This window comes from Psittacula echo (assembly GCF_963264785.1).
Source record: "Psittacula echo genome assembly, chromosome: 5".
NCBI classification, from domain to species: domain Eukaryota; kingdom Metazoa; phylum Chordata; class Aves; order Psittaciformes; family Psittacidae; genus Psittacula; species Psittacula echo.
In genome coordinates this window covers 77,274,002-77,295,447 of record NC_137739.1, presented here as the reverse complement: position 1 = coordinate 77,295,447, position 21,446 = coordinate 77,274,002, and the positions used below count along the sequence as shown (strand labels likewise).

At 39.6% G+C, this 21,446-nt stretch overlaps 1 protein-coding gene across 3 annotated transcripts; it reads left to right on the top strand.

Annotated features, from left to right (window-relative positions):
* Positions 1-701: 701 nt before the first annotated feature.
* Positions 702-20,379, top strand: POLE2 (DNA polymerase epsilon 2, accessory subunit; the record flags this gene model as incomplete). Of its 3 annotated transcripts, none has more annotated exons than XM_080619617.1 (18): positions 702-769; positions 1,737-1,837; positions 4,161-4,236; positions 5,634-5,711; positions 6,915-7,008; positions 8,846-8,920; positions 10,125-10,208; positions 10,778-10,852; positions 11,240-11,285; positions 12,285-12,357; positions 13,057-13,229; positions 15,902-15,991; positions 16,201-16,255; positions 17,459-17,515; positions 17,601-17,678; positions 18,079-18,187; positions 19,990-20,166; positions 20,286-20,379. In XM_080619617.1, 18 exons carry the CDS (start codon positions 702-704, stop codon positions 20,355-20,357), a joined length of 1,581 nt encoding a protein of 526 aa, XP_080475743.1. In that variant the 3' UTR covers positions 20,358-20,379. The 3 variants fall into 3 exon arrangements, with proteins under 3 accessions (XP_080475743.1, XP_080475742.1, XP_080475744.1); XM_080619616.1 differs by having other exon boundaries at positions 17,456-17,515; XM_080619618.1 differs by lacking the exon at positions 5,634-5,711 and having other exon boundaries at positions 17,456-17,515.
* Positions 20,380-21,446: the final 1,067 nt, after the last annotated feature.

Here is a 21,446-nt window from a genome sequence, read left to right as displayed (position 1 = left end):
TGTGAACCTCATGAGAAGAAAGGAAGAATGGGGGAGAAATATCCCACACTATCTAACATTGAAGGCATCGACAGGTGAAAATAAGGTTCAGGCACAGGAGTACAAGCAAGACCTATTCACAGCCAGTTGTAATAGGATGGATGTTTTACTGCAGGTAAAACTGAAGTTGGAGAGAGACTCTGGACTACTGGAGATGCAGTGCAACCTGCACCAGAGCCTACAGGGAAAGAAGAGGGGTTGTAAGTATCATAGTGGTTTGGGTTGGATGGAACCTTAAAAATGTTTTAGTTCCAACCCCTTGCCACAGTCAGGGACACCTTCCCCTAGAGCAGGTTGCTCCAAGCCCCATCCAACCTGGCCTTGAACACTGCCAGGGATGGGGCAGCCACAGCTTCTCTGGGCAACCTCAGCACCCTCACACGGAAGAACTTCTAACTAATACCTAACTGAAATCAAACCTTCTCCAGGCTGAACAAGCCCAGCTCTCTCAGCCTGCCTCCATAGCAGAGCTGCTCCAGCCCTCTGAGCATCTACGTGGCCTCCTCTGGACTTGCTTCAACAAGTCCAGGTCCCTCTTATACTGGAGGCCCAGAGCTGGGCGCCGGCCTTGCGCGGCGGCCCTGGAGCCCCCGCCTGCCGCGGGGCAGGCCCAGGCCCAGGGCGGCGGGGGCGGAGCCGCCGTTTGGCGCCAACTGCTCGCGATGGAGCCGGAGCGGCTGCGGCGCCGTCTGAGCTCCGCGTTTCGGCTGCGCGGGCTCCTGCTGCGGGCGTGAGTAGCGTCGGGATTGGGGCGGTGGGCGCAGCGCGACCCAGGGTCTCGTCGGGACCCGCTCCGCTCGGGGGAGGGTCTTCCAATGGCTTCCTCAAGCCTACCTCCCGCTTTCGGGACCCGCCTCAGGGTCTCGCGTTGTGATGTGGGCCAGGTTGCATGGGGCTTAGAGCAACTTGGTCTAGTGTGAGATGTCCCTGCCCGTGGTAGGGGCTTGGAACTAGATCATCTTTAACGTCCTTTCTAACCCAACCTGTTCAGTGGTTTTGTGATTCTATGATCTGGTTAATCCCAGCCTTCCTAAAAGGTGGCTATAGAGAATACACAGGTCCTTTCTTCTCAAGGATACGCAGTGACAGGGCAAGAGGCAATGGGCACAATGTTAAAATAAAATATTCACTATAAGAGCAAATGAACTTTGGAGTACATAGACTAGAGAAGTGGGTGGAATCTCCCTCACTGGAAATACTCAAGACTTGGCTCAGTGGAGGTCCTGGATTGCAGTAGAAAGTTGGACCAGATGGTCCGCAGAGGTCCTTTCCAGTGTGGGCTTTTCTACAGTCCTATGAATAAATAATTCACAAGAAGAGTCGTGAAGCACCAGGCCAAGAGAGGGGTGAGAGCTCCATCCTTGGAGATGGTCAGAATTTGACTGGACTGTGCTGTGAGCATCATGACCAGCCTTGTGCTGTTAGACCAGAAAGCTGGACCTTAGCAGTCCCTTCTGACATGAATCTTTCCATGATTGTATGAAAATGAGGTTCCCTGTATCTGCTTATCCTCAATGTTTTCAATGCTGATGAGTTTTTTGTTAACTAGTGCAATGTTACACAGTACTGATTATTTCTACTTTTTTTGTCATAAGCCATTTAGTGATTATGTGCACATCTGCCAAAATTGGCGTAGTTCGTATAAATGGTGTTGAATATTAATTGCTTTTTGAGCTGACTTTCTTCACTGGAATTAGGGATGCTCTAAAGTATCTTACTGAAGCTCTTCAGTCCATCAGTGAAGTAGAACTTGATGATGTTATTGAAAATGTCATTGATGCCGTTGAAAAACAGCCTTGTAAGTAAACAATTTGTTTTCTTAAGCTTGCAAAGTTTGTCTTGTGCTTTGAAAGTTATTGAGACAAAGATAGAGATATTGGCAACATATGCACTGAGTTATCATTCTAGTCTCTGGGTTGATCAAGATAAATGTATTTGCTGACATTTTGTTTTGTTCAATACTGAAGTTTGTAATGGCAGAAAAAGATATTTATGCCATTAAAAAAGTTGGCAGCCTGGTACCTCCTGACTTTTCCAAGAGTGGTCAAATTTTTTAATGCCAGTTACTAAAAGCACTTAGGTGAGTTTGTGTGGACATCTTTGCATCTAAAACTGTGATTTTAAATATTAAAATAAACCAAAGAAATAATGAAAAATTTAATTAACTTGTTATTCAGTAGTCTAGGTATGGAAAAGGGTTGTTGGCAGCTCTAATTCGAGGAGCCTAGCTGTGACTGCAAGAAGAAAACAGTTGCATTCCTTTATGAGATGACTTCCCTCACATCCAAGTGGAGTAGGAGATACAAGTGCCCCAGTGTAATGGTCCAGCATACTAACTTATACCTACTGTGGTTGAAGTTTTACCATCACCTGGCTGTTCTCCAAAGCAGCAAGGCAGATGCTGGCATTACGTGAACCTGATCTCAGGATAGTAACATCGGGCAGAAGGTGTTGATAACAGCTGGGGCACTGTAGCAGATATACCAGCTTGGCATGTGAAAGTACATCAGATTCTATAAATGACTAAGTCCAAAATTGCAATCCAGCAAACTCCTGGAAAATCCCATAAAAACATGAGGCTTGGAGAGTTAAGCTTTTTCTGGTAAAGTTCTCATGATGCATTTGGTTCTGAGCATGGCCAAAACTCCACATCTTGACAGGAATTTTGTCTGGAGACTACCTCCTTAACTGGAACAGTATGTCCTAAGGTACACAGATCCAGTGTTCCTGTGCACCATGAAAGGCATGGGATAGTAGCTCAAAATACACTTGACACAGTCTGACAGCACAAAACAGGAGTTGTAGCACCTCCAGTTAAAAGAATGTGATTGACAGAGGTGTGATGCCTGACATATATGTGTTTATTGATCAGAGCTCATGAGAACTAGGAAATGGGCTCACTTCCAGTTTTTGGCGAAGAAGATTGAAATCCAGATAATGTGATCTCAAATAAATACTAGGCCTTAGATGAGTTCAGGAAACTCCCAGTGTAGCCTATTCAAACCTAATTAAATCAAGAGTGGTCACATGCTTGTTCCAGAGTTTTACTAGAGAATAGACTACAGAAGTTATGACTTTATGTTCTTGCACTATTCATGCAATAACAGATCATAATTGATCAAACAGGGAATAAAAGTAGTTTAAAAAACTGGTCCTGATCATGGTTATATACCTGGTTATGTACCAGCGTAAAGCCTGCTGGTACAAATTAATGCGTCCACATTTTTGAACAAATTTCTATCAGTACAAGAAGCTGTAGGGCCAATGTAGAACATGCAGTTGGTGCATTCTCAACATGTCTTTGTCTAGGGCATAATTTTTGTGCTATAAGTTCGCATGTTGTCCAGCTCATGTCTGTGAGTCATTGGAGGTTAGGGATAGAGGTTTGTAGACCAGAATGCTGGTCTCTCCTGTGAGTCCTGCTAGGCTCCCTTAGTGCCCCTTTTGTTCTGTTGTTCATCCCCGTCTTACAGGAATTGTGATTTTAAGTCCTGTGCCCTGAATAGGGAACTCAAGGGCAAGTTTTCACTTACTGATTTCTATTCTGGGAGCCCAGCAGTTACACTTGGTAATGTAGACCAAGTCCTTTTGTCAATCTGGATTGGTTGGTCTTCCCTTCAAGTTCAGCAAAACGTTGGTGTTTAGAAATATTTTTAATTTCAATTATCAATATAAATCCACAAAGACAACAACATGCCTATCTCCAAAATTGTGTTAAACTCTTTGAATACTTAAAATTTATGACAGCAATCTGTGTGATAATGTTCTGGAATAAAATTAACCTCTAGAATGTGAAAGCTCAGATCTAACACATTTGTAGTATATTTGGCAGCTTTGCATAAACTATAATTGTCTTGTTCTCCATATTTAGTGAATTAATGGTGGGCTCAGTATGTGTGGGGGTTATTTTTTCAGTAGAGATGTATCCTGGTAAGAATATTAAGTGATCATTTTCTGAAGAGAAAACATTGTGTGTCATTAGCTTACTGACAATACACTTATTTCTGTAATAAATTCCTCTGAGAAGACTGAACCATTTTTTGCAAGATATTTGAGACCTATTTACTTTCTTACTGCTTTCCACAGGCTGCAGTTTTAATCCTTTGAAATTTTCTTTTCAGTGTCATCTAATATGGTTGAACAATCCACAGTGGAAGCAGCTGTCCAAGAATGTAGCCAGGCATCAGATGAAACTATGTACAGTAACATTCTTTTTCATTTGAGGTTTATGGGAGTTGGTATGCATTCTCTTAGTTCTTCTCAGGAAATAAATGTCAGGAGTTTTCTGTGGTGCTACACATGCAGTAATTGCTTTGTGCTTTTGTCTTCCTGGTACTGTCTTTGAAGGTTAGTAATGTTCCTTCTAAGACAGTTTGTTCTCGTGGATAGGCCTTCAGGGAATTCTAAATATAATGCTGACATTCTGGAATTAAAATGCTGTGGTTATGTTTTTCATGTGACACAGGTAGAATATTAACCAATAAAATAAACCAATGTAGAGAGAACTTGTTATTTCCATTCATGTCTTTATTTGCTTTTCTCTAGATAAAAATTCTCTAAGTTTTTTTTTTTTTTTGCCTTTCATAATATACTTCTTTTCTGAAGGCACTTGGAAATTTTCCTCCATGGTGCTTGTTTCTGCTTTTTTTGTATGGCAGGGCTGATTGATTTCCACTCTCTGATAACAAAGCAGAGAGCAATTACTTGAGTTTCTGAGAATTAATTTGTGATTGCGATGAATGTGTTTCCTTTAGTGTTTATGTTGTGTATTGGCATCATAATGCAAAGCATGAGAATAAATGGCTTGGTAGGCATGTCAATTAGATACCTGCAGTTTCTCAATATGAAGCAAATTTGGTTTCTACTTTTCTCTTTGTTGTTGGAACCTTTATGATGCAGACAGTTTGAGAGTGACTTTTCTTTGTGTCATTTTATATACTTAATGTATTTTTCACTCCAGAATTGAAGAGAGCTCTGTATGCATGTATTCTTAATACAGAGATCTAAAGGGAAAAGCCCTATGATCACAGGGCCAGCCTGTACAACTCTTTGGAATTATGATGCAGAAAGCTTGAAGGCAAAGTTTTATAAGAAATGCACTCTGAAGCCTAAGACATCAGTGTTTGATGGGCAGTGATGGTTGTCCATGAACCTTAGTGAAGGTTCGTGGGATAATATTATGTACTCTGATGAATTTGATCCACTCACAGTAAGAGGGAAATGAGAGGCATCAGAGGAAAGAGCTGGACCAGTAAATATAATGGGATGTATCAGCTTTCAATCATCTGAAGAGTTGTGCATGTCCATTGTTTAAACCTATTCACATAAACCACGCCAAGGCTGCTCTGTTGTCAAAAAAGATAGCAGAGGATGGTAATGGGAGGAGATGTATCCTACTCTCATGTCTAAATGAACTACTGAAGAGTTTACTGTTTTGAATTAGAAAATCCAGTAGTATCCAGTAAGTAAAGTGATGTGGGAGAAATTATAATAACACAGAGTGATAGTGAGAAAAACAAATATAATTTTATTCAACATGTTTTGTTACCCTTTCATCCACTTTAGGTAATGTTGTAAATGTATTCTTATTTCAGAGAAAATGTTTTCAACATTATTGGAGCCTTTGATATTCCACATTATATTTATAATTCAGAAAGAAAGAAGTTTCTACCGTAAGTCTTGCATATTTTAAGTTTCAACCATTTCTTGTTTTAAGAAAAAAGCCTCTGTTTCTATATGGTTAAAAGTTCTGGTTTATAGTCTTTTCCTCTTGGGTCTACTCATCTCAAACCTGAGTGAGAAAGTAAGACAATTTTGTTTCTTAGTCTCTGAAGAGCCAGTCCATGATGAATGCTGGCTCATAAATAAATGTGCCATTGGGTTTTCCCTAGTCCAGTAGGATGAAACTGAAATGGGGACCTGTATCTCTCATAGCAGGGTATTCTGTGCTGCTGTGATGTTACCGGCTCTGAAACTTCAGTGTTTATCAGATAGTAGAATGTGCAACCATGTTTATACTATCTGATGAATAAAAGAGACAGTAAGACTAAGGATTGGATTGTTTTTTGATGGTTCCCCCCCCTGCCCCCAATTTGGCTGTTTAATTTTTTTTTGTCTGTTGCATGTATTTATTTCTTAGACTGTAGCTTGCATGTCCTGAAGCCCTGGGACATTTCTAGGGAGAGCTACAAGAGCTAAAAAAAGAAAAATTAGGAGCAATTGGTATCTCAGGAGGTTGGAGAAAGAAAGAAGTAATTGGAGGAACTGGTTGTAAATAGTTTGCTAACTAAAGAATTTACCCTTAACAGCAAGCAAGCCGAACTGCTAAGCCAAAAAGAAGCTGTGCTTTTAAGAAGCTTGAGTGATGTTAGTTGAGGGATGCATAGTGGTGTTCATTGCAAGGGCTTGCAGCAACCTTCATGTAACGTGCACTTCATATTCTAGCCTTGGCCCATGATTCTGACAGTCCAGCAAAAGCAATCTGTGTGTTTGCAGTAGGAGTTTTATTCCAGTGCCACATTCTAGCTTTCCAGGCTATTGGAACAGAGAGCTCCATGAAGGCAATCTGCTAACCGAGAGGAAGAAAATACTCTTCATGCCACTTAAAAGGTGTACCTCCTTTTTTTTAAAAACTGATTTCTGCAGAGTCCCATTCAGGAAAGTTAAATCTCAAGGCCTGTGAGTTAAAGGGAAATTAAATGGATGTAGCCTTCAAGGTGCAGAAACACAGGATTCCTAGCAGAAATCTTCCTCATTGAGTAAATAAATTATGCAGTAGTGTTATAGCTTTTGCAGCCTCCTACAACTTTCAGATCAATAAGTCATTTCTGTGTGTGGAGTGTACCTTTTTTAATCTTGTGTTAAACTTATTGTAGCCTGTCAATGACCAACTTTCCTGTACCAAATTTATTTGGAACTGCCAGAGATAAAGCGGAGTTGTTTCGTGAACGCTACTCCATCTTACAACAGGTCAGAAAAAAGTTTTGCTTTATTTAACAAAATACATAAGCAAAATGCTGGGATGGTTTTTTATTCTTAGATGTACAACAATGCTTTGTGTTGAGGTGCTTTTGTAAGCTACAGTTTAAATAAAATCTGAGTAAGAACAGGATCTGTACTAAGGTTTATCAGTCTCAACTGGCACCATACAGCATGATGGATTCATGTGTTTCTACATGTTCGCGTCATGTCATAAGAGAGGATTTTGTATTTTTATGTGTCTTGCTCTTTTTCCTTCTGTAGTGTAGCTCTGGACTATGTTTGATTAGCATGTCATTGTATGTGGTGGTTGTTGAGATACTGCAAACCTGAAGTTCTCATTCAGAAGAGTACTGGAGCATTGAAATTCACTTCTGGTTTAGTTAAGTTTTTCATTTTCCAGTTTTCAAAATGCTCAGTGAGAGCCAGCCACCCCATGTCATCTCCTGATAGAGTATGCATCTTGTCTTTTGAGCAACTTCAGAACAGATTCCCCAACGTGGTCTGCTCTGCACCACTGTGACCATAGCTGAAGATTTGACAGTAGCTGTAGGTAGTAGCTCTGGACCAGTGCACACAGTCCCTCAACACTCACTATTATCCCTCATAACAGGGTCACAAACCTGTGCTTTCCTTTTTTCCACTCACCCCACAGGCTGGGATTTAGCCCCCCATCACCTGCTTGCTCATTCTGCTTCTCTCTGTCATGCAGCCCAGTGGGAGCAGTGACGGGATGGGGAGTGAGCTGCTGATCACAGACAGCAAGCAGAAGTTTCTGTCTGTACCACCCTGTAGGCAGCAGGAGGCACCTGGCTGCCTGTGTGAACTGCTCATCCTTTGGACCACATGGTAGTTGCATGCACAGGGTCAGATACCCCAGAGTAGTAACAACTCTTTGTATACCAGGGGATTTGCTGCCACTAGGAGTATGTATGCTGCAATTTGGGAACCTCTCCCCTAGAACACCAGTTAACCATTAGCTGAAGAAGTTTTAGTTGATACAGACAGTGATTAGGATTAGTGAAACCTGCTGCAATGGGCACACTCACACAAAACAGGGCTTCTGTGAACAACAGCTAGAGGTGTCCGTAGCGTGTACATATCCTGAAACCTTTTCCTAGACTGCATTGTGCTATAGCACCCTAATAGTTTCACACAGACTCTCTGTTGTACAGGTTTTGTGTTTGGTTGTCATAGGTACTCCTTTCCAACCTCTGGGAAAGTGAAAGTTCAGGTCACTGTGTGGGTGGGGGCGGCTGGTAGAAATTAGTGTGTGTATTGCATGGGCTGGTAGCAATAGGTTTGTTCTAAGGGGAGGCTGTTAGACTGCATGAAAAAAAAAGAAGTGAAAATTCCTACAATGCATTTTCTTTATGCTCTCTGCAGTTTATCTCTTAGTTTAGCTTGCTGCTATTACTAAAAAGTAAAAATTGGTTAGTTTTAATAAGGCCCCACCCTGAAGAGAAACCTGCTCATTTCCACAGTTAGCATTTAATACAGTTTACCTTCCCTTGCTCTCTCACTCCTTCCTTTTAGGTAGCAGGAATGACTTTTTAGAAGCATTACAGTTGCTTTGATGTTACATTTTTGAGCTTAGTTTTATTGTCCAGTATCATCTATTTCCTAGAAGAAAATTCTTGTCAAAAGAACTGATTGTGCTCAACAAATCAAGTGCTACTGGATAAAACAGAGTAAGAAACAAACATTGCTGAACAAAATGGAGTAAGGGAACTTTTAAAAGTATTTTGTATAGTGGTTGGAATGAACTGGCCTTTTGACGGTGCTCATTTATCTTTAAACTGGATTACTTCAATTTTGGTTTCTGCAGAGGACTCATAGACATGAGTTGTTTACTCCTCCAGTAGTCGCTTCGCATCCTGATGAGAGTAGGAGCAAATTCCAGGTAAAATATCTGGTTTTCTTTTTCTTTTTTTTTTTTTTTTCTTTTCCTTGCAAGGGAACTGTACTTGTGTTATACTTTGCTGCAGTAATAGTTCTCCATTGACATCTTAGTTTTGCATCCAATATGAGTAATCAGTGCAAATGAGTTATTTTTGATCATTTTTAGCCTGTGTGTCAAAAATGCAGTTATTTGGCTCAGATCAGCATGACCAAAGCACTGAAAAGCAGCTGTGAAGTGCAAGAGAAATGTGGCTTCCTGACGTGAAAGAGCATTAGCTGTTCAGCTTATCACACTTTGCTTCCCTCTGCTTGGGGGTATCTTCCCTGCTTTTTTTCTTTCATAAGCACTAAATTCACAAACCTACAATTGAATAAGGTAATAACTTCAGTCTGTTCTGTTCCCATCTCAGCTTTCTCATTAAACGCTCTCACTATATTATCTAGTTATTACATATTTTTGAAAAGAGATGAATATGTGTGTCACTGGGTACCAAATAACAACTTTGCTCAACTTCCCTACTTCTCCCTGTTCAACGCATGCCATCACACAGAAAAAAAGCAACTGCCCTTAGATGAGTTGAGCCTTTGTCTCCATCCAGGCTTTGTAGGCACCTTTCTCCCTTGACTGCATTCTGTCCTCCCTGTCAGCAGTGGCAAATGCATTGCTTCTGCTGGTGTTGTAGAAGGATTGTCTTTCTTAACTGCAGTTTGATCAGATCAAAATATGTTTGTCTAGAAACTGCAGACAGCATGTTGTGTGATGTTACCTATCTTACTCTGGAGTGTTCTCTCTCATCCGTTAAAGGTTCCTTGATAAAAGTAATTAGTGTTACTCTGTGGGTGTAGACTAGCCCTGTGACCCTGCTGGGGATCCAGTTCCTATGACTGACATTCATAAGCAAGAGTAGAAATTGCCATTTATTCTTTTCAGTTTTAATCCAGTTGTAAGCAAAATAATCACAATAAATATTTACTCACTAAGCAGTTCTTTATGCTAGCAGCAATTATTAGAAATCTTTTCCTAAACTTTGCTACATTTGACGTTCAGAAATTTTCCCCTGATTTTTCTAATGAGCCTGTATTCTCTCATAGCTCATTTGTGTATTATGTAAAAACATATGCTGTAAGGTGCTTTGTCTTTCCTGCTTGTGAATAGATATGTGGAGAGCTTGATTTAACTCTTGATTCTTTGTCTTTGGTTCCAGCTTAAAACAATAGAAGCTCTATTGGGCAATACAGCTAAAGTGGGAGAACTGATTGTGCTTGGGATGATAACTCAGCTTAAGGAGGTAGGTTGCTTTTTATTGTGGAGTGTCCAAGTCACCATTCATTCAGTGTTATAATATATTAGAAAATGATAAGACTTCAATTCTCATCACTTTATCCTGTCATATAAGTTAGTGGCAGAACTTCCATCAACGTCAGCAGTGCAAGAACCATTCGCTAAGCAGAGACTTCCACAAGCAGTTGGTGCTAGTGTGTGAGGGAAAATCTCTTTGTCTTCTTACTGCAGAATTTTCTAATACTTTATGTCAGCAACCAGAACCAGATACACTTTTTAGGTGTGCCCCTTCTTGAAATGCTGGAGCTTCCAATGACTATGTTTGGACTTGGCACTGCATAGGACTCTGTTAGTAGGGGAGGGGTGCACCAGCAATCCAAACTGCAGCAGCTCAAAGGGAAGGTGCTAAGATACACTTACTATAAACTACATTGTTTTCAGTTCTGCCAGTATGTGCTAAGCTTGCAATATTAAAAATGGCTAAATTATTTCTAAATGCTGACTGATAGATGCTTCTGATTAAATCATTTATGTCTTTGGGTGTACTTTTCTTTTTTAATGAATACTGTTTTTTAGGGGAAATTTTTCCTAGAAGACCCTACGGGAGTCGTCCAACTAGACCTTAGTAAAGCAATATCCTTTTTTTGTGATGTAAGAGTTGAAAAAAATTTCTTATAGGCCTGAAGAATTTTAAATTGAATAGTAAATCAATGCTGACCATTAAAAATTATGTATTGAGAACTGCAGCTCTTTTTCCTTCTTTTCAAATCACTTGGTTGCTGCAGCTCAGTGCCCTTTCACAGAGTGTTAGGACAAGGTTAGTGTACCTCCTAGTGGAAGTAGAGTGTGTTCCTGTTTGTGGGCTGTTTATGAACTTACCTGCTCAGTTACCAGGTAATTGCCTGGCTCTTAAAGGCAACCTATGAACTTTCAGTAGTGTCCAAATGCATTACACCAGCTGGAAGCAAACTTTGGCTGAAGAACAAGTTTAAGAGACCTGATCTAAGAAAAATATATTTCTTAACATTTCTGCACCAGTTCCACAGTGGCTTATATACTGAATCGTGCTTTGTTTTGGCAGAAGGTAAAGCAGACTATTTTTCTTAGCTTGTAGTAATTTATTCTGTTAATGGCTATTGCTGCAGTTACATGTGTGCCAGATGTGGCTGAACAGACAAGTCTCATGTTGATGAGGCTTGACCAGAAGCTGAGTTTGTGCCTGAGATTTTTGGCCAGAAGCCTTGCCTCTTACCATGTGCGCTCTGAAGGCAGAGAACAGAACTCTGAAAATTGTGATTTTCAGCGATTTTGGGGGGATGTGAGCATCTGTAGCAGCTTTGTGGATTGGCCTTAGCCTAGCTCCAACATGTTTGAAGGAGATATGACTGGATTAGGAAGACAGACTAGAATAATCAGTATGATTTAACAATCTGAAAATGCTGGTTTCTGTTGGCAAAGCTTTGGTCCTTCAGAGGCTTTAACGAGTCTTCATTAAAATTATGTAAGGACTTGCAGGTTTGGAGCCTTGTTTCAGCAAAATAGTGGACATTTATGTTTTTGCAATATTACTCTGTGTAATGTACATAATCCCAATCTGTTTTCAAATAATGTGTTTTATGTTTAGAATTTGTAAAGTAAATAGAATTTAGGAGCACAAATGATAGCAGAGATAAGTACCACCCTGTTGCTTCTGTTCCTCTAATGAGTGAGACAGTTCTTGAGAAAGGGTGCCGTTTGATGGAGCCTCTTCTGGGGGAGGGCCAGCAAAAATGATTTCTGTTCACCTACATTCTTACTTAGTTGGGTTGAGAAGGTTGTTTATGTGTCTTTGCAGCAAATCCATTCAAAGAAGTGTCTGGGGTAAATAAAAATAGTCGGTTTCTTGCTCAGCCTGTTTTTCAGCCAGGTAGTTCCCTGGTCTGGTTCACCACTAAACACCACTGGGACTGGTGCAATCACAAGAAGAGGATTGATGGAGGCTGGGACTAGCTATGCAGCACAGCTGCCAATTGTCTGACTAATGTCTAGGACATGACGTTGTTAGAAAAACTAAGGGTTATTTTGTTGTTCAAAAACCTCTTAGGTTGGTATGAAGATGAAGTTTTTCATGTGAATGCTTTTGGATTTCCACCTACTGAGCCTTCTGCAAACACTAGGTATAAAAGTGACTTTTGTCAGACTCACTCTATATTTTGTTTTTAGTTTCTAATAAGCACATTATTTTATAATTTCTGTGACATTAAAGTATGCTATTCTTCTCCCTTCCCAAATGCTTCAAAATAAATACAGTTTTAAGGAAGCGGTTCTGTGACTTATTAGTGTACTTGGACCAGCACTAAAGCTTGCGGTGTTAGCAGAAAAACCCTCTCAAGAACCCTTGGGTTCTTCATATTAACAGCAGTCGGGATCTAAGCCCTTCTCAGACATAAAATTAGATAATTGCTACAAGGGAATAAGAAATTCCTTGTAGCTCAAAGAATGAATGTGGGAAAGAACCCAGGATAAACATTACCCTAGTATGAGCTAGGTTGTACGGGGCTTTGAGCAACCTGGTCTAGTGGAAGGTGTCCCTGCCCGTGGCAGGGGGGTTGGAACTGAATGAGCTTTAAGGTCCTTCCAACCCAAACTATTCTATGATTCTATGATCTTTTAAGTTATGGCAGGGCAACACCCTTGCTTTATGTCTAGGTGACTACTATTTCTCTTCCTTGGTTTCTCCATGAAGTACTAAATGATTATTGATACCATCTGAGGTACCTATCATAATTAAAATTGTTTAAGAGAATCATAATCAAAACTGCTAATGATTTGAGAAGGAGAAAAAAAGAACTAACTTGAATATTTCAATGATGTAGAGCCTTTTATGGGAATATAAACTTTTTTGGAGGACCTTCATCAACTTCAGTAAAAGCTTCTGCAAAATTAAAGCAGCTGGAGGAGGAAAATGAAAATGCCATGTTTGTATTTCTTTCTGATGTATGGCTGGACCAAGCAGAAGTACTGGAAAAGCTTCACACAATGTTTTCAGGTAGGTGAGAACTGCTTTGACTATGAGCCTTGTTTAAGTGAATTTTTACCATTTTCCTTAGCCCTTAGCAGCCTTGGTGAGTGGATGAATGCGGCAAGGCAGTCTGATGCCTGGCTGGTCCTCGATCTCCAGCTGTGGCTGTGTCCCATGTCCCCTCTTTGGCGTGGGCTGGGAAGTCTGACCCCATGGTGAGCTAATTCAGGGAATACCTCAGCAGAAAGCTAATTGCTTTTGTGGGAGAATTAGTTTTATGCTGGTTTAGCTTTGTGAACTCTTCGTCTTGTGGTCACTCACATGAGCATCCCTGTCAGGCAGGGCAAGCTGGACAGTGTACAGCAAGAGAGCAAGACAGTGGGTTATGTGCCTTTTCTCAAAAGTATACTTTTAAAGTCAGGCAACAATTTTCAGGAGTTCTGTTTTTGCTGTATTGTGCATTTTTTATGAACTCCCATTTTGAGAAAGCTAGAGTAAGCCCACTGTTGCGTGTTTTTGTAGGATCACACTGAACCCCAGCCCAAAGCCAGTGAAGTCTCACTCTAATTTTAGTGACAGCTATTTGCATTTCATGGTTGCTATTTTATTTCTTTTGGATCTTTCTCTACTGGTTTTTAAAAACTGGATTGTATCCTATTTTTGCAAGGTGACACTTCCTTTTCATTGTTGTGGTTTAAGCCCAGGCCGTAAATCAGAACCACGCAGTCTACTTCCCCCCCCACCTTTCTTCCCTCTGCTCCTGGAGGGACGAGGAGGAGAATCAAAAGAATGCAACTCCCATGGGCTGAGATAAGAACAGTTTAGTAACTAAGGTATAACACAAATCACTACTGCTATCACCAATAATAATAATGATAAAGGAAATAAAGGAAGAAAATACAACCGCTCACTGACCGGTACCTCGCCCCCACCCTGCAGTGATCCAGCCCTTCCGGGGACTCTCAGTTCTACCTCCTGGGCATGACGTGCTGTGGTATGGAATACCTCTTTGGCTAGTTTGGGTCAGGTGTCCTGTGCCTGCTTCCTCCCGGCTTCCCCTCCTCCCTGGCAGAGCATGAGACTCACAAAGTCCTTGGTCAGGGTAAACATTCTGACCAGCAACTGAAAACATCGGCTTTATCAGTATTATTCCCAGGCCGAAAGTCAAAACCACAGCGCTGCACCAGCTACTAAGAAGGAGAAAAACTGACTGCTGCTGCTGAACCCAGGACATTCATAAATCACTTAATACTAATATTGTTTTGGACAGTAGCCATTTTATGTACTCTGACAAGAATGTTTCCCTTGCTTGTGAAAGTTCTTCTTATGCTTAGTTTAAACTAAGACTGAGGCTTAGTTTAAAAACTTAATTCATTGGAGCCCAGCAGTCCCTCAGATGCTTTCTGTTTCTACCAGAGAAAAAAATGTCAGTTACTCTTAAAATATGAACTGTTTCTTCCATGTATCATTACGTTAGTAATGTTGACAACATTTGGATAGCAAGCATCTGCAATGCCTGTGAATTGCTTCTTTGTTATTCCAGGGCAGTTTTGGAACAGGTTGTCCTTTCAGTTCTAGGTAGAATGGAAGTGGTAGAGGGTGGCTGCTTTAAAAATAAACAACATAAAATTAAGGGTGGGAAATTGCTACTCACGTGAAGAAAATAGGATACAAATTACCACACTCACACAAAAGTTACAAAACCAGTTCACTGTCCTGATGAAAGTTGTCAAGATTGTTGAAGCAAACTGAACTTGGCCTCACTTTGTGTCTGCTGAAGTAATAAAGGGACTTTAGTCACTGAAGTTAATACACTGAACACTATTGGCAAAGATGCATACATTGCATTTACTGTTTTGAGACTTTTTTAAATAGGCAAGCAATAAACTTCATAATTACAAACTAGAAAAAAATAGCTGAGTGGAATAGCAAGGCAAAAACATCGATGAGCCATTTCTCTGGCATAAACAATTCTGTCCTATTTACCAAATAGGTGGAAAAATAGTGAAGTAAATCCAGGTCTGGTACTGCATGTTAGAAAATGGAGAGTAACCTGGAATGTGAGATGCATGAATGAGTAGATATTTTTATTTTAGGGATGGGAATCAGATTTATTTTTTCTCTTTTTGCTATAAAGTGTGTGTTTCTGGGTGATTAGTGATATTGTGAGGATTCCTCAGATTCTTAAAATGCTAAGGCAATTCCAGTTCCTGTTGCTTTATAATGCCAAAGAGTGAATTTAATGTTGACATAGCCCTTCAACTAAAATGATGCATGGAGGTTAATAGTAACCCATTGCTATTGCTTGCTATTTTTCTCTTAAAGGAAATAGCACATTTTTAAAGTGTATTACTTATATAATACTTATTATATCTATAATAATTATTTATATATTATATATTATTTATATAGTGACGCAAAGTACAATTATAATGACTGGGTCAGTAGTTAGTTGGGAACACGCAATGAATACTGTTGAAACTGGGTCTTTAAATAACAGAGGGCTCTTTTTAGTGACATTTGTATGTTGCTATCACCCTTTTTAAGCTAACAAAAGCTGATATCAAGAAAATAGTTCAGGTGTATTAATAGTAGCAGAGCTTGAAGTGCTCTTTGAGTTTCTGCCTTTCGTGGAATGGTCTGGAGGCTGAAAGATGATGAAGGGAATGGATATACTCACAGATACTCTCTTTTACCAGGTTATTCAGCTGCGCCTCCAACCTGCTTTTTCTTTTGTGGGAATTTTTCATCTGCGCCATATGGAAAAAATCAGATTCGGTCACTGAAAGGTAGGGAAGTCTTTGTGAACAGTCTGACGAGTATATTAAATTAAAATAATGATGACAAAACAAATTAAGAGAGGAGAGAAGGAACGCTTATTTTCTAAGTGACACATATTTTAATGTACTGAAGTTTAGGGGTGATTCATATAATGTGTTTTCATTGTCTAACCAGGTGTTGTATTGTCTAACCAGATGGCTTTTTTTCCTGACTCTAGGTTCTTTGAAGGCTCTTGCGGATATTATATGTGAATATCCCAGCATTCATAAAAGGTACACAGCAAAGTGCAATGAAGAGGGAAATTTGTTTATTTTGTGAGCCTTTGCTTTAATTACTTTGAGACTAACAGATACTATATTTTCTCATTATTGTGAGCCAGCTGTGATCAGATAGCAAGCTGGTTTTGTAACTGGACTCTAATTTTGTTTTGGGAGCAGTGTAAGGTTTTGATTTTATCTAAAATAGCTTGGTCATGGAAGCTGCTATTGAGTGAGGAAAGGTAAACTGCCTCTTCCTGGAACATGTTCCACATGGATTAAGCATGGCCCATGGTTCCCCAAAACTGCTATTTGTGTGAGCCCTTTTCCCTGGAATTCTCTTGAAATCAACAGGGTTCTGTCTGAACAGTGTTGCTTTATAAACTGATGTTGAAGTCTTGATGCTGCTATGAGCACCTACAGGCTTTCTGTACCAGCCACAAAAAATGTCATCTGAAACACTTGACTGCTGTCTATACAGAGACATTTCTATCTTTTCCATTTTTGCATACATGGTTCTCCATGGCTGCTAGTTTAAGAACTAACCAAAGTTACACAATCCTGCAAAGGAATCTGTTTATTCCTTCTTGTGTCCCTGCTCTATGGGAACCCCATTTCAGGCCTGAAGAACAAAATCCCTTGTACAGAGATTTGAATATACAAAGGAAAGTAAAACAGGAGGGCAGCCAGGCTTATCCTTTCTGGCTTCTGATATTTGAATTCATAACAGTAGCCCCTAAGTAGACCTACTTCCTAGAATGAGACCCAAAAGCAGGAATGGCCACAGCCCACAACCCATGTGCTCATGTGAGTTGTAAGGAAGCGTATCTCTTGTACTGATCCTCTGTCCTGTGTCCTGGTGGGGCTCTTGTGGTGTGCTACTGCTGGATTATCTGGGGTCCTTGTATGGGATAGTGGAGCCCATTATCAGCAAGTTCAGAGCCAGGCTGCCACAACCTCCTCTGTCTCCCTTCCCACAGTCAGTCCCCCTTGCACAGTGAACAGTTTTAAGGTTTCTTCCACTTTAGTGAAGAATGGGTATGTATCTTATGCCTTAGCTGTGATTTATGTGGTTCTTACGGCCAGGAAGAGCTGTTATCTCTGCCCCAGAATAAGTTATTTGCATGCATCTGTGGAGAAATGGCAGTATGTAACCAATGTTTAGATACTTTCAGGATCATTTTGTATAAAAGTGATTTATTGAACTTTTTACAGTAGTCGATTTGTGTTTGTTCCTGGCCCTGAAGACCCTGGTCCTGGTTCTGTTTTACCAAGGTCAGTTTGCTTCACTTTTTCAAATTTTGGAAATTTGAGTTAAAGAAAGTGTCTTTGTTGATAGATCTGTTTCTATTTATTTTAGACCTCCCCTGGCTAAAAATATTACTCAGGAATTCAGACAGCTGGTGCCATTTTCAGTTTTCACCACAAATCCTTGCAGGTAACAGTGCAACTTACTGCTGTTTTTCATGTTGGTTGTTTTTTAACTGAATGACTAATTCATGTGCATATGTACTTTTTAAAAATACCAAATTTTGGAAACATTGGTCTTTAATATTTTCAAATTAATAGAATTCTCTCGTTGCATTAATTGTAACTAGTTTTAAATACATTAATATATAAATCAATTATTGATGAAAGGAAGTAGTGCTAAAAGTTTGATAACAAGTATGAAAATACTGCTAAAAAATACTGTTTATTGAAGGGAAGAAAAGTATTATTTTAATTCATATGTGATTTTTTTATTTTGCTCTAATAGAGGGATATCAACTTCATAATGCAGGTCCCTATCTTTTAGTTTCATCTTAATTTATTTAATTTTGTTGATGTTTTCCACGTAGGATTCAGTATTGCACACAGGAAATAATTATCTTTCGTGAAGATTTGGTGAATAAAATGTGCAGAAACTGTGTCCGCTTCCCCAGCAGCAACATGGACATTCCCAACCATGTGAGTTAGTTGTGTTCAGCCCTTCTTGACTTTTTGTTTTGATCAGCAGGTCAGCATTTAGGGTGCTCTGATCTGCACTTACCACACATTGCTAGAGTAGCTAAGAGGGATTGTAAGAAGGATCTATAAGTTTAGTACTATTACCTTCCTTTCCATCTTGACAGTAAAATAACTGAAACCATGATACCAAGGATGGCATTGAGTCATTCTGACTGTCCCTCTGCAGGTGCTCTTGAATGCAGAATGTCATAGCAGCTGACAGCTGGTGTATGTGCACCAGCAAGGAATGTCATACCAAGATACACTGATTCCTGAAGGCAAGGTTTAATACCTTTTTTTAAAAAAAAAAAAAAAAAATTGATGTATTATCCAGTGACATTTGCAGTAAAGCAGCATGTCACTTTTCCAAAAGGTCATCTGCTTCCTTTGCCTTCTCACTTGAAGTCTTAATCCTGCTTTTCATACATCACCATAGCACGCTGAGTTAAATTCTAGTTAATGAATGCACAGCAGGAGTTGATGGGACTGCCTGATATAATTGAATGAGAGAGATCCAGGCGGTACTGGCTCATTGCAGTGATGGGTGGAGTCTGTTTCTATTTATTTTATAGGGATACTTTGTTTGACTCAGAAACTTCATTTAGCCCTTTCTTCCTTCACTCCATCATGGCAGTGCTCAGTTCCTTTGTGAACAGAGAATCCACTGTGGACAATGAAGTACTTTGATTTTGGTGTGCACATTTGCATCCATATATGCGTATGCTGCAAACCATCACTTCCCTGTACTCACACATGGCTTTCCCATGCTTGGAAAGGAAGGAATCATGAAGGAAATGTAGAATTGTGTATTGCAACACTTTCTGCAGATAAGAGAATTGGGTGGCTTTTGCATGCTTCAGTTTTTCTCTGCCTTTTTCTGCCTGACGCTTGTTTTTTTAGTTCAGCCATCAGTGTAAAAAGATGAATTAAAACAAGGAAATTTTGTTACTACCTTTAGATTGAGTTATTAGTGTCTTTAGGCCTTGTACAGTATTAAGTGGAATAACTGGGCCTGTGCTTGATACATCATCTTCTTTCAGCAGCAGACCCTTCCACCAAGTTGTTGTAGTGATTTTGGCCCTTTGGGGAAAATGGAGCTTAAGAGTAGCTACATGATTATTTAGATATAATAATAAAAACTTTCAAGGGGCTTGAGGAGAGTTTCAGGAACCAAAATACCCTGGCTAGAATTTGGCAGATGAAAAAGGGAATTTCACGGAGCAGATAGTGTCTGGAGCTGGGCAACTCCCAGAATAGATAAAGGAATCAAAATCATTTGGGAATCAAATTATTTCCTCAGTTCAAGGAAAAAAATGTGGTCTAAGTATGAGTCTTATGGTTAACAGGTACTGTGAGGAAAGCCATGAGAAACAAACAAACCAACCAACCCTCTTCCCCTCCAAAAAAACATAACACAAAAGTTATGGCAATGTTGGTACTTCCTGGGTTGGAGGAACAAGTCAGCAGGTTCTCTGTTGGAGAGTCTGATCAATGACATAACTTTGACATCTTCAAATATTGGCTGCTATACCAATATTAAGAAAGGACTTTGTGTATTAAAAGAAACCCAAAACATAACACAACAAACAAAACAGCTGCTGCTTTATGCCAGAAATCATTAATAATCGGAGGGAGTGACAGACACACAAAAAAACCCCATTTCCAGCTTCAAAGTTTCTTTATTAACAGGGTATCACCATGTGCAGGAATTAATTTGACTCGTAGAAAATGGTTCAAACTAACTATTTATGTTTATCTTACAGTTTGTAAAGACCATATTATCACAGGGACATCTGACACCACTTCCGCTGTATGTTAGCCCAGTGTATTGGGCCTATGACTACTCCCTGAGGGTATACCCTCTGCCAGACGTGCTCGTGATTGCAGATAAATACGACCCCTTCACTGTCACCAACACTGACTGTGTTTGCATAAATCCTGTAAGATTTTCTTATGCTTTACCAAAATAAGAAGGGCGTGCAGTCGCATTCAAGTGTGTCTCTTACTCTTTGTACAGTATATTACTTATGCAAGTTTTGTATATACATTTTTCTTTCAGGGTTCATTTCCAAGAAGTGGATTTTCATTCAAGGTATTCTACCCCTCCAACAAGACAGTTGAAGACAGGTAAACATGTTCACTTTCTCATTTAAAAGGAAGTATCTTCTTATTTGCTGACTTTTTAGTTATCAGGAGGAACACAGAACATCAACTGTATAAAGAGAGTGAATGTTCTAGCAGTTTAACATAGACTTATGCTTCTTACTTAGGCAGTGTAAGAAATCCAAATGCCTAGAACTAAAATAATAAATTTAGGAAATGCAGTCGAATAACAATGGTGAAAAGCATGATCCAAAAGTAAAAGGAAAGATAAACTGTACCATATGACTTTCAGTAATTGAGTCCCCATTGGGAGGCACATACATTTCTGGAGATGATGCTTGTTACATAAGTTAATTACACTTATGAACAATTCTTGGTTCATTTTGTGACTATCATCAAGCCCAGAAGCCACTTTCATGCTTTGCTTTCATATATTTTAAACCTGTACTTATTCATTCCAACTGTGGTTTTCCAATGACTGGAAAAAAAGGCCAGCTGCAACACCAGAAATTATTAAAAAGTATCAGAGGGCTTAAAACTGTGATGAAAAATTGCCTATGTGAAATAACGATGGTATAACTCAATGTGAAAAGTTCAAACTTACCTTGTCTGATTGTTTCATGCCTTGCTGCAGAAACTGTGTTTTTGTCAGATGGGAGTGTGTAACACCCCCAACCTTCCCAAGGGACTTCATGGAACTTTTACCTGAATATAGAAAATACAGAAGATATCATACTGTCAAATGCTTTTGGTCTTTAAATATATTAAAACATTATCAAGTTTTCATAGATCAGAAAAATAGGATAGTATTGTGAATTATCTTTCAAAAAACCCCACTAAATTCTGTTTTTTTGTTTTGTATTTTCAGCAAGCTTCAGGGTCTCTGAATTTCTGCAAGACTGCAAAAAGGGAGCAAGCGTTTGTAAAGCCAACTGTAGCACTCATTTCAGGTGGATTGATTTTACGATGTATTACAGACTGTTCTTAATAAATGTCAAGGTCAAAAATGGTGTATTTCGTACACAGACTTTTACAGAAAAGATACTTGTGCTGGTTTAGATGAAGTGTAGACCCACAGTGAAGATTAATTAGCAAAGCATAATAGAAGGAGGCAACT